The 12512-nt window shown below is 40.0% G+C and overlaps 1 protein-coding gene across 9 annotated transcripts in view; it reads left to right on the top strand.

The window, feature by feature from the left end:
* The first annotated feature begins 861 nt into the window (after window positions 1-861).
* The window catches only part of etnk1 (ethanolamine kinase 1), a 58396-nt gene continuing 46745 nt past the window's right edge, over window positions 862-12512 (top strand). For 2 of the 9 annotated variants that reach the window (XR_007264440.1, XR_007264441.1), the window contains exons 1-4: window positions 865-1096; window positions 4795-5054; window positions 6585-6725; window positions 11864-12006. Coding sequence is in view for 7 of the 9 variants with exons in the window: in XM_048610085.1 (XP_048466042.1) it covers window positions 950-1096; window positions 4795-5054; window positions 6585-6725; window positions 11864-12006 (691 nt within the window). In the remaining 2 variants the exon portion in view is untranslated. Of the gene's footprint in view, window positions 1097-4794; window positions 5055-6584; window positions 6726-11863; window positions 12007-12512 lie in introns of all 9 variants that reach the window. The other 7 variants (XM_048610090.1, XM_048610091.1, XM_048610089.1 and 4 more) reach the window with 5 other exon arrangements.

The following is a 12512-nucleotide window of genomic DNA, read 5'->3' as shown; positions in this document are numbered from 1 at the left end:
CCCTCCCTATTTATTTCAGAACCCCCTCCCCCATTTCTGATGAAGGATCTAGGCCCAAAACGTCAGCCTTCCTGCTCCTATGATGCTGCTTGGCCTGCTGTGTTCATCCAGCTCTACACCTTGTTGTCATCTTAGTTTATCTTGGTTTATCTATCTAGAAATTTATAACAAGCCCTTCTTATGACATGTCATAGTTTTGTTTTACAAGATTCCAGGGGTTTTATATCTATATTTGGAAGTCTAGTCAACGCTATTCAGCCATTATTGGCTGTGAATCAATTAGTAGTACTCTTACCTTTGTGGATTTAGGCCTTGAGCACAAAGACGTTTTCTGTTATTTCAGATGACCTGCAGCACAGTATTTTGTGTAACAATGTGCCACAAGAAACCTCTCACTGAATACATTTCTCAAAGACTACCTCTTTCTACGATCTGCTTTGTCGCTCAGTGTCATCATTTTGATTGCTCAGTGAAGTCCCCTGGGACGTTTCACTCTCAGAATCCCCACAGCGTGGGGACAGGCCATTTGGCCCAACAAGTCCAAACAGACCCATACTATATTTCCCATAACCAATGCAGCTAAACTACATCTCACTGAACACTATGGACAATTCACCATGGCTAAACCACCTAACCTGCAAATCTTTGGACTGTGGGAAGAGCAAGGGGAGAGTGTGCAACCTCCACACAGATAGTTACCCGAAGATGGAATCAAACCCGGGTCCTTGGTGTTGTGAGGCGGCAGTATTAAACATTGAGCTATCAGTTAAAGAATGTAAGGACCAATGTGATTTGTGGATGAGTCTGTCTAAGCCCCGCCTGCTTCCGCATACCGTCACGTGGTTGGGGACGGACGCGGTGGCTGATGTCATGACGCTGCTGGGAACGTGCCGGGTCGGCGCATGCGCGGCTCCCTGGAAGGTTCCAGCAACGAGAAGCCGGTGACGCCATGGCCAGTTACATCCATGTCCCTCTTGCGGCGCCCGCTGTCCCTAGGCTTCACATCACCGTGGATCAACAGGACATGGCAACTGGCTCTTTGCGGCTCATGAAAGAACTGAGGCCGCGATGGGACCCGGCTCAGGTCAGACTGAAGGTAAGTGTAAGGCTGGGGGAGGGTGTGTCTCTGTCGCCAGGGCCTTGAATCTGCGCCGTTATTGGCAGGGCCCGACTAGGCTGACGGTGATGAGGTGTTCTGTCACTTTGTTTATCCGTGCCCCCTCCCCTCATCTGTTCTTTCTAGAAGATTATCAGGCCACCAGCAACAGTGCTAGAAGGGTTAGGCCCTGGTGAGGAGTAGGGTACTGATGGGAAGAGAGGGAGTGGGCTGTGGATGGGGAGGGAGGAGGTATTGAGGGGGCAGGGGAGGACGGGGCACACAGTTGCCATTTGGGAAATGTGTCCCTGGCACGGGATCTGCACTACAGGAGGCGTTGTCAAGTGGTGTGGATAGAGTCGTAGATCTGTACAGCATGGAAACAGACCTTTCGGTCCGACTCGTCCGTGCCGACCAGATATCCTAAATTAATTTGGTCCTATTTGCCAACATTGAGCTCGTATCTTTCCGACCCCTTCCTAGTCATGTACCCATCCAGATGCTTTTTAAATGTAGTAATTGTACCAGCCTCCGCCACTTCCTGTAGCAGCTAATTCTATGCATGCACCATCCTCTGCATAGAAAAGGTTGCCCCTTAGGTTCCTTTTAAAACTTTCCCCTCTCGCCTTAAACCTATGCCCACTAGTTTTGCACTGTACTACCCTGGGGAAAAGACCATGGCTATTCATCCTGTTTATGCCCCCTCATGATTTTATAAACTCCTATAAGGCCACCCCTCAGCCTCCAACACACTGGGGAAAATGGCCCCAGCCTATTCGGCCTCTCCCTATAGCTCAAACCTTCCAACCCTGGCAACATCCTTGTAAATCTTTTCTGAACCCTTTAAAGTTTCACAACATTCTTCCTAAAGCAGGGAGACCGGACTTGAACGCAGTATTCTAACAATGGCCTAACCAATGTCCTGTACAGCCTCAATATGATCTCCCAACTCCTACACTCAATGCACTGACCAATAAAGGCAGGAATACCAAACACCTTTTTCACTACCCATTCTACCTGCGACTCCACTTTGCAGGAACCTGCACTCAAAGGTCCCTTTGTTCAGTGACACTCCCCGAGACCTTACCATTAAGTATATAAGTCCTGCCCTGTTTTGCCTTTCCAACATGCAGCCCTTCACATTTATCTAAATTAAACTCCATCTGCCACTCCTCAGCCCATTGGCCCATCTGATCAAGGTCTTGTTGAACTATGAGGTATCCTTGGCTGTCCACGACACCACCAATTTTGGTGTCATCTGCAAACCTACTGAGCATACCTGCTGTATTCACATCCAAATCATTTATATAAATGACAAAAAGCAGTGGACCCAGCATTGATCCTTTCAGCACACTGCTGGTCACAGGCCTCCAGTCTGAAAAGCAAATCTCCACCACTGCCCCCTCTCTCCTGCATTTGAGTCAGTTCTGTATCCAGATGGCTAGTTCTCCCTGTATTACTTGTGATCTAATCTTGCTAACCAGTCTACCATGAGGAACGTTGTCCAATGCCTTACTGAAGTCCATATAAATAACATTCACCACTCTGCCTTCATCAATCCTCTTTGTAACTTCTTCAGAAAACTCAACCAAGTTAGTGAGACGTGATTTCCCACACACACAGCCATGTTGACTATCCCTAATCAGACTTTGCCTTTCTAAATACATGTAAATCCTGTTTCTCAGGATCCCCTCCAACAACCTGTCCACCACTGAGGTCAGGCTCACCGATCTGTAGTTCACTGGCTTTCCCTAACCACCTTTCTTAAATGGTGGCACCATGTTAGCTAACCTTTATTACATCTTATGCTGTGCCTCCCTTTCCTCTCATGCCCTTCGTTGGGTTCTCACTTTCTGACATTTCTGCTTGTGCATGCATTTCCAAATTTGAATCTCATATCTCAGAATGTGAAAGACAAGCAGTTCTAATGAAAGGTCATTGACCTGAAATGTTAACTATTTCTGTTTCCACAGGTGCTGCCTGACCTGCTATGTATTTCCAATATTTTCCTTTCTGACCTGTTATATAGTTCCAGCAATGTCCTTTTCACATTCAGGTTTCCAACTTCTACAGTATTTTGCTTCAGAATCAGGAATCTCTGATCCTGGAAGTGGCATTCAGTAATCCTAATTGAAGTTACAGATGTTATCCTGCGATTGATTGTCCTGTTTTCCCCCCTCATCATCCATGCAGTAGCAATGATCAGCCATAACATCAGTCTCTCTTGTACATGTCCAATTTGTTTTACACTGCCTTTGTTTGGTCCCATTTTTATATGTCCAGTGCACCATGGAAGTTCAAGCAATGGTTTATCTTCCCATTTCTAAACTATCATTGTCACCTTGACTGTTTGTCCAGGCACCCTGATTTTAACCACTCCTCCTTTGTACCCTCCTTCCTTTCAGGTGCACCTAAAACCAAGCTTTGGGGCTTTTGACATAGCGTACACTTAAGTGGGCTTACGTAGTCATATTTTGTCTAACTCTTTTTGAAGTGCTCGTGCATGGTTTCACCATTTTAACTAGGCTATATCCAAATTGTTTTCTCAATGAGAAGATCCAGCAGGACTAAGAAAAATCATTGTATGGTAACTTGGTTATAGATTTGTTTGTTATATTGACAGTCATGTTACAGCAGAAGATATCTGCTGATTTTCTGAATAAATAGATTTGGCAATGGAGATCTATCTGAAAGGCCATCCAAACCTACTTGGATCCTATCAATATGTCTGCTAGGTTGATTTGTGTAGGAGATGGCTATGCAATAGCAAAATATTTGATTCACTGTCTTGCTGTATTTAGTTATTTTATGCCACAAATTATTCAGAATTTGTATTGATAGGAATAGATAGTAGTTGGTAAAGCAGATTAGACTTTGTATTGAGTGTAGGAGAAGTCAAGTAATTTAATTTCTCCTTCCTAGTCTTGATATTCATTCTAATGTCATTTTGTTAAAGATAAACAGTGCCATCAGTTGCATGCAAAATATGAAATTTATATTTTGAGATTTCTTGACTTGGATAAGTGCCAGGTTTCCAACTAAGGATTTCATAATCATGAACAGAAATTGATGGACAATCTCAACAGTTTTAGCAACATTTGTGGAGAGAAAGCAGAGTTAATGTTTTGGGTCCAGTAGCTGGACCCGAAGCATTAACTCTACTTTCTGTCCACAGATGCTGTCAGACCTGAGATTTTCTAATAAATTCTAATTTGTTTCTGATTTCCAGTATCCATATTCCTTTGGTATTTTTATGAAAAATTTCGCAGCGTTTGAAATCTGTGTGCCTACCATCTTAATACAAGGGTTTCCTGATTTACGAATGCCCTCCTTATGTGCGTTCATACATATGATTGTAATCCCATAAGGGTGTAACTTTAAAAACCCGACGGGCGTTTCCTTATGAACCACAACTTGGTTGTGCTCAAACTGTGTGCAGACTCAAGAATAGAACCCCGTTCTCAACCAGGGGCTGCCTGTATGAACATCAGTAAATGTTGGTGATCTTTCTGAAGCCTTGATACTTTAGAATAGTGCATGATTGATTGTGTTTGTCTCCATCTTTAACAGCGATGCTACTAGAGTATGATCTGAATGTAAGATATTGATAGAATAGCAACTTGCTTTATGCAATCATTTGCCCAGTTGATATGATTAAGGTGTTTTATTGATTCAGTTTTTTTATTTTGATTCAACAGGTGTTCACAGATGGTATTACAAACAAACTTGTTGCTTGTTATGTTGGTGATTCATTAGACGATGTTGTTTTGGTGAGGGTGTATGGCAACAAGACCGAGTTGTTTGTTGATCGCGAAAATGAAGTGAAGAGCTTTCACGTCCTGCATGCTCATGGCTGTGCGCCACAGCTGTACTGCACCTTTCAGAATGGGCTGTGTTATAAATTTATGGAAGGCGTTGCATTGGATCCAAAACATGTCAGGAATCCATCCATTTTCAGGTACTTCTTTCCTCCTCTTCTAGATTTCATAAATATTCAAAAAAATAGAAAATCATAGTTTTTGTTTTTCACACTGTTTGTGGTTTAACGTGAGCACATCGTTGTGGCACCAGCACAATTTCATTTAAAGGACAGTTGTTGATTTAGTAAAGGCCAGAATTAAACTTAGTGAAATAGTCTTTTGTGAGCCTATTGCATGATTTTTCTACCTAGCATCAGTCATTTATTTTCTATTTTTGTTATTATTAGGGGAGTCATGCATCTCAACTTGTTGTTAAATTCTGACTCGGTACTTTGTAATGCATTTTACAGGCTGAGCATTAAATTGTGCCTCGGTCTAGAAGTGAATAATTATTTAACTCTAACAGGTTTAGTCCCATCCAGTTTATATTTTGAGCTCAGTGGTTAGCTCTGCTGCCTCAGCATCAAGGACCCGGGTTTCATTCCAGCCTTGGGTGACTGTCCTGTGTGGAGTTTGCATATTCCCTCTGCATCTGTTTGGATTTCCTCTGGGTGCTCTGGTTTCCTCCCACAGTCCAAAGATATGCGGGTTAGATGAATTGGCCATGCTAAATTGCCAGTAGTGTCCAGGGATGTGTAGGTTAGGTGAGTTAGCTAGGGGAAATACAGGGTTACAGGGATAGGGTTGGGTCTGGTAGGATGCTCTTCGGAGGGTCTGTGTGGACTTATTGGGCCGAATGACCTATTTCCCCACTGTAGGAATTCTATGATTCCATGAAATGTTTCCTTAAATGGAAATTCCGATGCAGTGCATTTTTTACTGGTATACATGCCTTTGCATCTTTGATCCTACTGGAGACTTTTCAAATTGCAAATTGGAGACTGGCTGAAGACCTGCAGATTTATTTTTCTGATTACACAATTCAAATTAGTAACTAAATGACTAAAGAGTGTGTTGAAGGTTTAGTATAAAGAATGACTACCTTTAACTCGAGTAGAAGAAAAAATATCCTGTTCGAACATTTAAGTGAGCCCTAGTCTAAATAGAAGTGCAACAACTCACTTTTTAAAATACCATTAAATATTGTTGCTGTTAATGGGTCATTCTGCTGTTTAAATTGTTAAATGTCCCATAAACGCCTGAAAAATGAAAACTAAGTAGTATGGTACTATTCTGCAATTTTCATGTTGGGAATTGGTGATTATAAAATATAACAAAGTCATCCAGTCTCACATTTTGCTTTTCAAAGAATGTGGTGGGACTTTGGCTACAGGCCCTGTGTCCAAGGAGCGATCCAGATGTATTTCAGTATTGTACTTCATAAAATGCTACAGTGAATTACCCCTTCAAATGGTGGCAGTTTGTTCTGGTCCTCAGTTCTTTTCTGTGCCTTTTGACAGTTAAATCAGAAGAGACATGAGTTTTTTAATGTTGTTGAAGATACGACTTCTAAAGATAAATAGCAATGTCAACAGTGAGTGAGTGTTTTTCAATTGCAGTGTAGTGTAACATTACTGCCGGTCTAATTCGATTCCATTTAAAGTGTCACTTCATTTTCTGCTGCTCAGGCTTATAACCAGACAACTAGCAAAGATTCATTCGATTCATGCACATAATGGCTGGATTCCCAAGCCAAATCTATGGTCAAAGCTGGAAAAATACTTCAGTCTTGTTACCACCGAATTTGCAGATGAATGTTTGCATGCAAGGTACGATTTATTCATTGAAAATCTGTATTTTGACCTGACTGCACTATGTAGTTACATCATTTTTGTATTTTTCAGGAGGTGTCTTCCATGAGCAAATTGTAACTATGTATGTGGCAAATGAGATAACACTGATGTACATTAGAATAGCTTAGGGTGATGGATGGTCTGGAGTTGTGCCCCATGGGCATAGTCTTGGGACGACTGCAGTTTTAATTTTCATAAATTACGTTGTATTCAAAAATTCAATGCAAAATGGTCAACATTGCATCAGTTACCAGATGAGCCGAAGTGGTGGAATTGGAGAAAGTTCAAATTACAATATATGGGGTGGATGACAGCTGTAATTTAATGCAAATGTGCAAAGTATTGCATTTGGAAATCAAAAATAGCATGTGTAGAGTGCAGTGTTTTTGCTATTTTATTTATTTGGCATGTTCCAGGTGAAATCAGTGGATGAATCAAAAAACAGAAGGTCAGAAATTTTAAGACCATAAAGGGAAGCAGAAGTAGGCCATGCAGCCCATGGAATCTGCATCAGTTTCAGTGAGATTATAGCTGAGCTGAAAATCCTCAACTCTACTTTCCTGTCTTATCTTAATAACCTTTGATTTGCTTCCTGAATAAAAATCTGCTAACTCAGCGTTGAATATACTTAAGCCCTCGAGTAAAAGAAGTTGGATAGATTCACTACCCTGAGACAACAAATTACGCCTCATTTAAGACAGAAATGGACAACCCCTTACTTTATAATTATCCTATCTGGTCCTAGACTCTTCGAGAAGGAAACGACCTCTCCTCATCCACACTGTTGAGCCCCTTAAGAATCTTGTCTGTTTCAATGAGGCCCTCTCTTCTAAACTCCAATAAGTAAAAGACCAGCCTACTCAGCCTCTCCATACCCAAAATCACTGGGTGAAACCTCCTAGACTGCCTGTACATAAAGTTACCCAAGCTGCTCTCAATATTCCGGATGTAATCTAATTAATATTATTGTAGCAAAACCTCGGTTTTGTACTCCATTTCCTTTGAAATAAAGGCCATCAGTCCAAATGCCTTCAATATTACGTATTGAATTTGGATGCTAGCATTTTGTGATTCATGCATGGGGCTGTCCAAATACCACTGCAGTTTTTTTATTTATTGCAGTCTTTCTGCATTTAAGTAATATTTACCTCTTCTAATCTTCTTGCCAAAATGCATAATCTCTTGTTATAACCATCTGCTAATTTTCTGCCCACTCACTTAACCTGTCTGTATCTCTACTTCAGCTCTGACATCCTGACCACTTGCCTTCATTCCTGTTTTTGTGTCCACTGCAAACTTCACAAAGTACGTTGACTGTCCTCATCCAAGTCATTAACATATTGCAAATAATTGTGGTTCCAGCATCAATTCCTGTGGTACTCCACTGGTTACAGGTGGCTATCCTGAAAATGCCTCTTTTATCCCAATTCTGTGTTCTATTTGTTAATCAATTCTCTTTTCATGCTAATATACAATCCTCAAAAATATGTGCATTTATCTTTGTAAGTAGCCTACTTGTCATAAAGTGGACATCGATCGTTCCACCCCCACCGAGAACTAACACCGAAACACCCAAAGAGGAGCACCTCGTTCTATAATCTGTAAAAGGAGTGTGAAAAGTGGTGTAACCTGACTTTCAGCAACTTCTAGCGGTCAAATAAAATAAATCCCTGGCACTCACTTTACAATGAACAAGTAACCGTTTTATTTGTCGAACTCTAACTGTGAACAAATTAACTAAGCTATTAACAAACAGGATAAATTCCTTCTAACTACTAACGATTGCCGAATACGGCAAGATTCTAATGATATGCTGTTCCAATAAATACAAGACCCACTTGTATATAAAAAAAAAATTTAGTCTTTCAGAATTACAGCCAGGTTACGTCTTTCGGAATGTTCTGTGCTTTCTCCATCGATTCCTCTGTCAGGAATATTAACTAACTGTGTCATTGGAACCGTTGTTATTTAGATGGTGCTTCTTCTAAGGCATAGAGGACGCCATAAGAGCCAGTTATTCTCTCTTGAGAGCTGAGGGCTATTAGCTCTGTCTTTGTCCAGCTGCCCCCTTCTTTTATACCCTTGATGACATGTCAGTATTTCTTAGGATGGGATTGGTCGTATGTTGTCAAAACCATCAGATTTAAATTTAATTTGGTTTTTGGTATCTAAGTGCCTGGTTCAAATTGATTGGCTAAATTCAAAACTTGTCCTGGTTAAAAATTGCCGCCTGGCCTGCTAACTGTACAACCTTTTGATACAAATGTTTCAATTTGGGTGCTGTTTGTGTACTTGCAAACTTTCAAGCTGCTGCTCACAGATATCTCTAAGAATAGAAAAAGCACATCATCTTTTAAAGGGACCACGCATTGCTTTCTGCCTGAACATTTTACAAACATCAAATTCTAACTTCCTGTCTTCCAATTCGCATGTGCTCTACCCAACTTCGAGACATTATGTATTCTATCTGATGGAATGCCTTACGGAGCTCTAAATATATTATAACTACTGATTCTAATTTATCAATCATGCCTGTTACATCCTAAATTCCTGCAAATGAGGTCATGATTTACCTTTCATGAAGCAATGTTTTCTCTTCGTATTTTGTATTTCTAAATGCTCCACTACTACATCCGTTTAAAGTAGAGGTGATGACATTTTATCAATGATTGATACGAAGCTAACTGACCTATAGTTACCTGTAATTGGTTGTCTCCCTGTATTGAATAAGGGTTTTTGGAAGGTTACTATGAGTGCAACTACTACCTCTAGCTACTTCCTTTAGATGAGTTGCACCCTAGCATTTTAATTTGGCAAATTTACTGGCCTTTAATCTCGTTGGAGAAAAAGTACAACTGAAACTAATGACAGTTATTTATTACCCTATCCATCCTTTAGCCCCTTGAGTTTTTAATTTTTATGTAATGCTATTTGTGTCCTCTACCATGAAGACTTATGCAAAGTATCTATTCAACTCCTGTGCCATTTCCTGGTTCCCCTTTATTTACTGGGCCTCATTTTCTAAGGGGACTTGTACTCACTTTGGCCTGTCTATTTCTTCTGTTAAATTTAAATAAACTTCTATTGTCTCTTTATATTCCATGCTAGTTATAGTTAATTTTCTCCCTCTTATTTGGTCATCTTTTGACTTTTAAAATTTGCCCAATCTGTTGGATTATGATTAATTTTGCTACATTGTATATTTTTCTTCCAATTTGATATTATCTTTAACTTGTTTGATTAACCAAGCCAATACTAATACAGTGCTGGATTTTTGAGTCTTAAATGTAGTTGCATTCATGAAACATTCAGTTGTACCAAACTGGTTGTGCTCTGGCCTCTTTCCAACACCAACACTGCCCCTCCCCCCACCTCCTTCAGTTCCAAGGATGTCATTGACTTCAATACCTAACTGCCTACTAATTCCTAGAATAACTTGGTGTTCTGCAGCACAGCCATTCAGCTACTTTTGATTTCTCACTGGCACTTTTGTCTGGAACCTCTAGTTCAGTTGCCATTCCCACCAGTACAGTTTAGAAAAAAAAAAGGCACTCCAACATGCAGTCTACACTGGTTTCTTTTTCCAGCTTTATCCTTTATACTCCTTTTCAGTGATATCTGCACTGTCTTGTCAAAATTGAATGTTGCCACTTTGCAACTCTTGGAACTATCTGTTCTGTAACTGTTGCTAGCCGTGGATTGGCTGGCTTGCTCGGTACAAAAAATGGATAAAATAATGTATTTCATGACACCTTTGTTTAAGGCAGCCACTTCCTGTTAGATTGTCAGGCTGTTTTCTACTGTATTAGATCAGGCTGGCCCTGTAGATCCCTACTAGGAAAGAAGACATTGGAAGCAAATCTACCATATGCATCTTATACCTTGCTGAACTGTGATTAGGGTTCATGTTGCGTTATTAGTGTTTTAAAATTATTGAACATGGAAGATTTTAAGTTGACTTCCACTGACCTTGCATGATAAGTTAAAACTCCGTTAATATTTGTGCTTTAGATTTCAAAGAGAATGGAATACAGATACATTGTTAAAAGTAGAGATACAAATTGATGAGTCAAAATGTGCTAAGTATTGGTGTGATGTTCTTGAATCATAAAATAAGGCTACAATAGTTATATATAGAACCTTGGTAAGAGTGTGCAAATAAAATTAAGAGGATAGTACTTCGTGAAAGTTGCTGCCACAAATAGTTGGGGTGAATAGCATAAATTCATTTAAAGAGAACATAGGAGTGGGAGTAGGTCATTCAGCCCCTCCAGTCTATTCCACCATTCTAGATCATAGCTAATCATTCACTTCAAATTCATATTCCCAAGCTATCTCCTTGATGTGATCAGAGATAGGGAGCTAGATAAACATGAGAACAGAACAGTATTATATACTGATAGTGGAAGGAAGTTCATGGAGTGTTAATAGCATGAACTTGTTGAGCCATATGCCTGCTTCTCTACTGTTTATGCCAAGTTATGTTAAGATGCAACTATCATGTTGGAATGAGCAGACTGAGAATCGTGTCTTAAAATTGTAAAGGACTTCACTGAAGATCACTGTGGAGAAATATTCTGCTTGTGGGAAAGTCTGGTACTGTGGTACGTAAATAAGATAGCAAATAGCCAATCGTTAAGAAATTTCTCTTAATACTTCTATGCAGTGTTTGAGAATGCAGGACGGGCTGCCAGCCGTGTTGTTGATGCACATAGAATTTAAAGTACTTGAGGAAAAACCTGTTACAGGTTTGAGGGACCAAATTGGAGAAGTGCATGGGCAGAGTGTGAAGAGACACATAGGATGAAGGGAAATATACAGTCTAAACACCAGCATAGAATAGATGGGCAAAATGATTCATTATTGTACTTTAGATTTTGTATACTTGCATTGATAGAAGGAAGAGCTTACATGGTACATATTATCATCACTGGAATGAATGAAGTATGTTCCAATAATAGCAAGATCTAGGATAATATTGTCTCATTTGGTCCATGTGAAATATAAACTGTAAACTACTTTTGTTTCAGATCTTCTTCATCTGCAGTTTTTTGTTTTGATTGAAAAATGAGAATGTTCCTGACTTTCTTTTACACTCTTGCCAATTCTTGCAGGTTCATGATGCAAGTCCCTCGTCTTCATGAGCTTGAACAGGAATTGGCGTGGATGAGGGAACACCTGTCTAGCCTTGGCTCCCCAGTAGTGCTGTGCCACAATGATTTATTGTGTAAAAATATTATCTATAATGAAATACAAGGTAAAGTTCCAGCAACTATTTGAGTTGGTTTCAATTTGTCTGTAATTCAACTGCATCTTGTAAACAATGAGTGTGATAGATTAATTTAGCCCAATAACAAACACATTACTCCATTATGAATTGGATTTTGCTTTTGTTTTTGCAATTCAGGCTCCAGAAGCTCTGTATGTGTGTGTGTGTGTGTCTCTGTCTGTCTGTCTGGTTGAATTAATTGGGTTCCTAACCTGTAGCTTGGAGTGGTTGTGGAGAGGATGCAGTTTAAATGGAGTATTATGTTTAAAAATGTAAGTACATAAGACTCCTATTTCTATGCAGGCAAAGTTGGATGTGTTTTTGTTTTAATAATACTTCTATAATTATTTTAAACAAAAGCACTAGGCACTGAGGAGGTTTTGGAGGTTTTGGCAGGCTTTTTTTTTTAAATTCCCTCATGAGTCACGGATGTTGCTGTTTGGCCAGCATTTATTGCCCATCCCAAGCTGACCTTGAGGTAGTGGTGAGCTGCC

The sequence above is a fragment of the Rhincodon typus genome, chromosome 22 (genome assembly GCF_021869965.1).
Source record: "Rhincodon typus isolate 14 chromosome 22, sRhiTyp1.1, whole genome shotgun sequence".
NCBI lineage: Eukaryota > Metazoa > Chordata > Chondrichthyes > Orectolobiformes > Rhincodontidae > Rhincodon > Rhincodon typus.
This window is presented reverse-complemented; position numbering and strand designations above follow the sequence as displayed.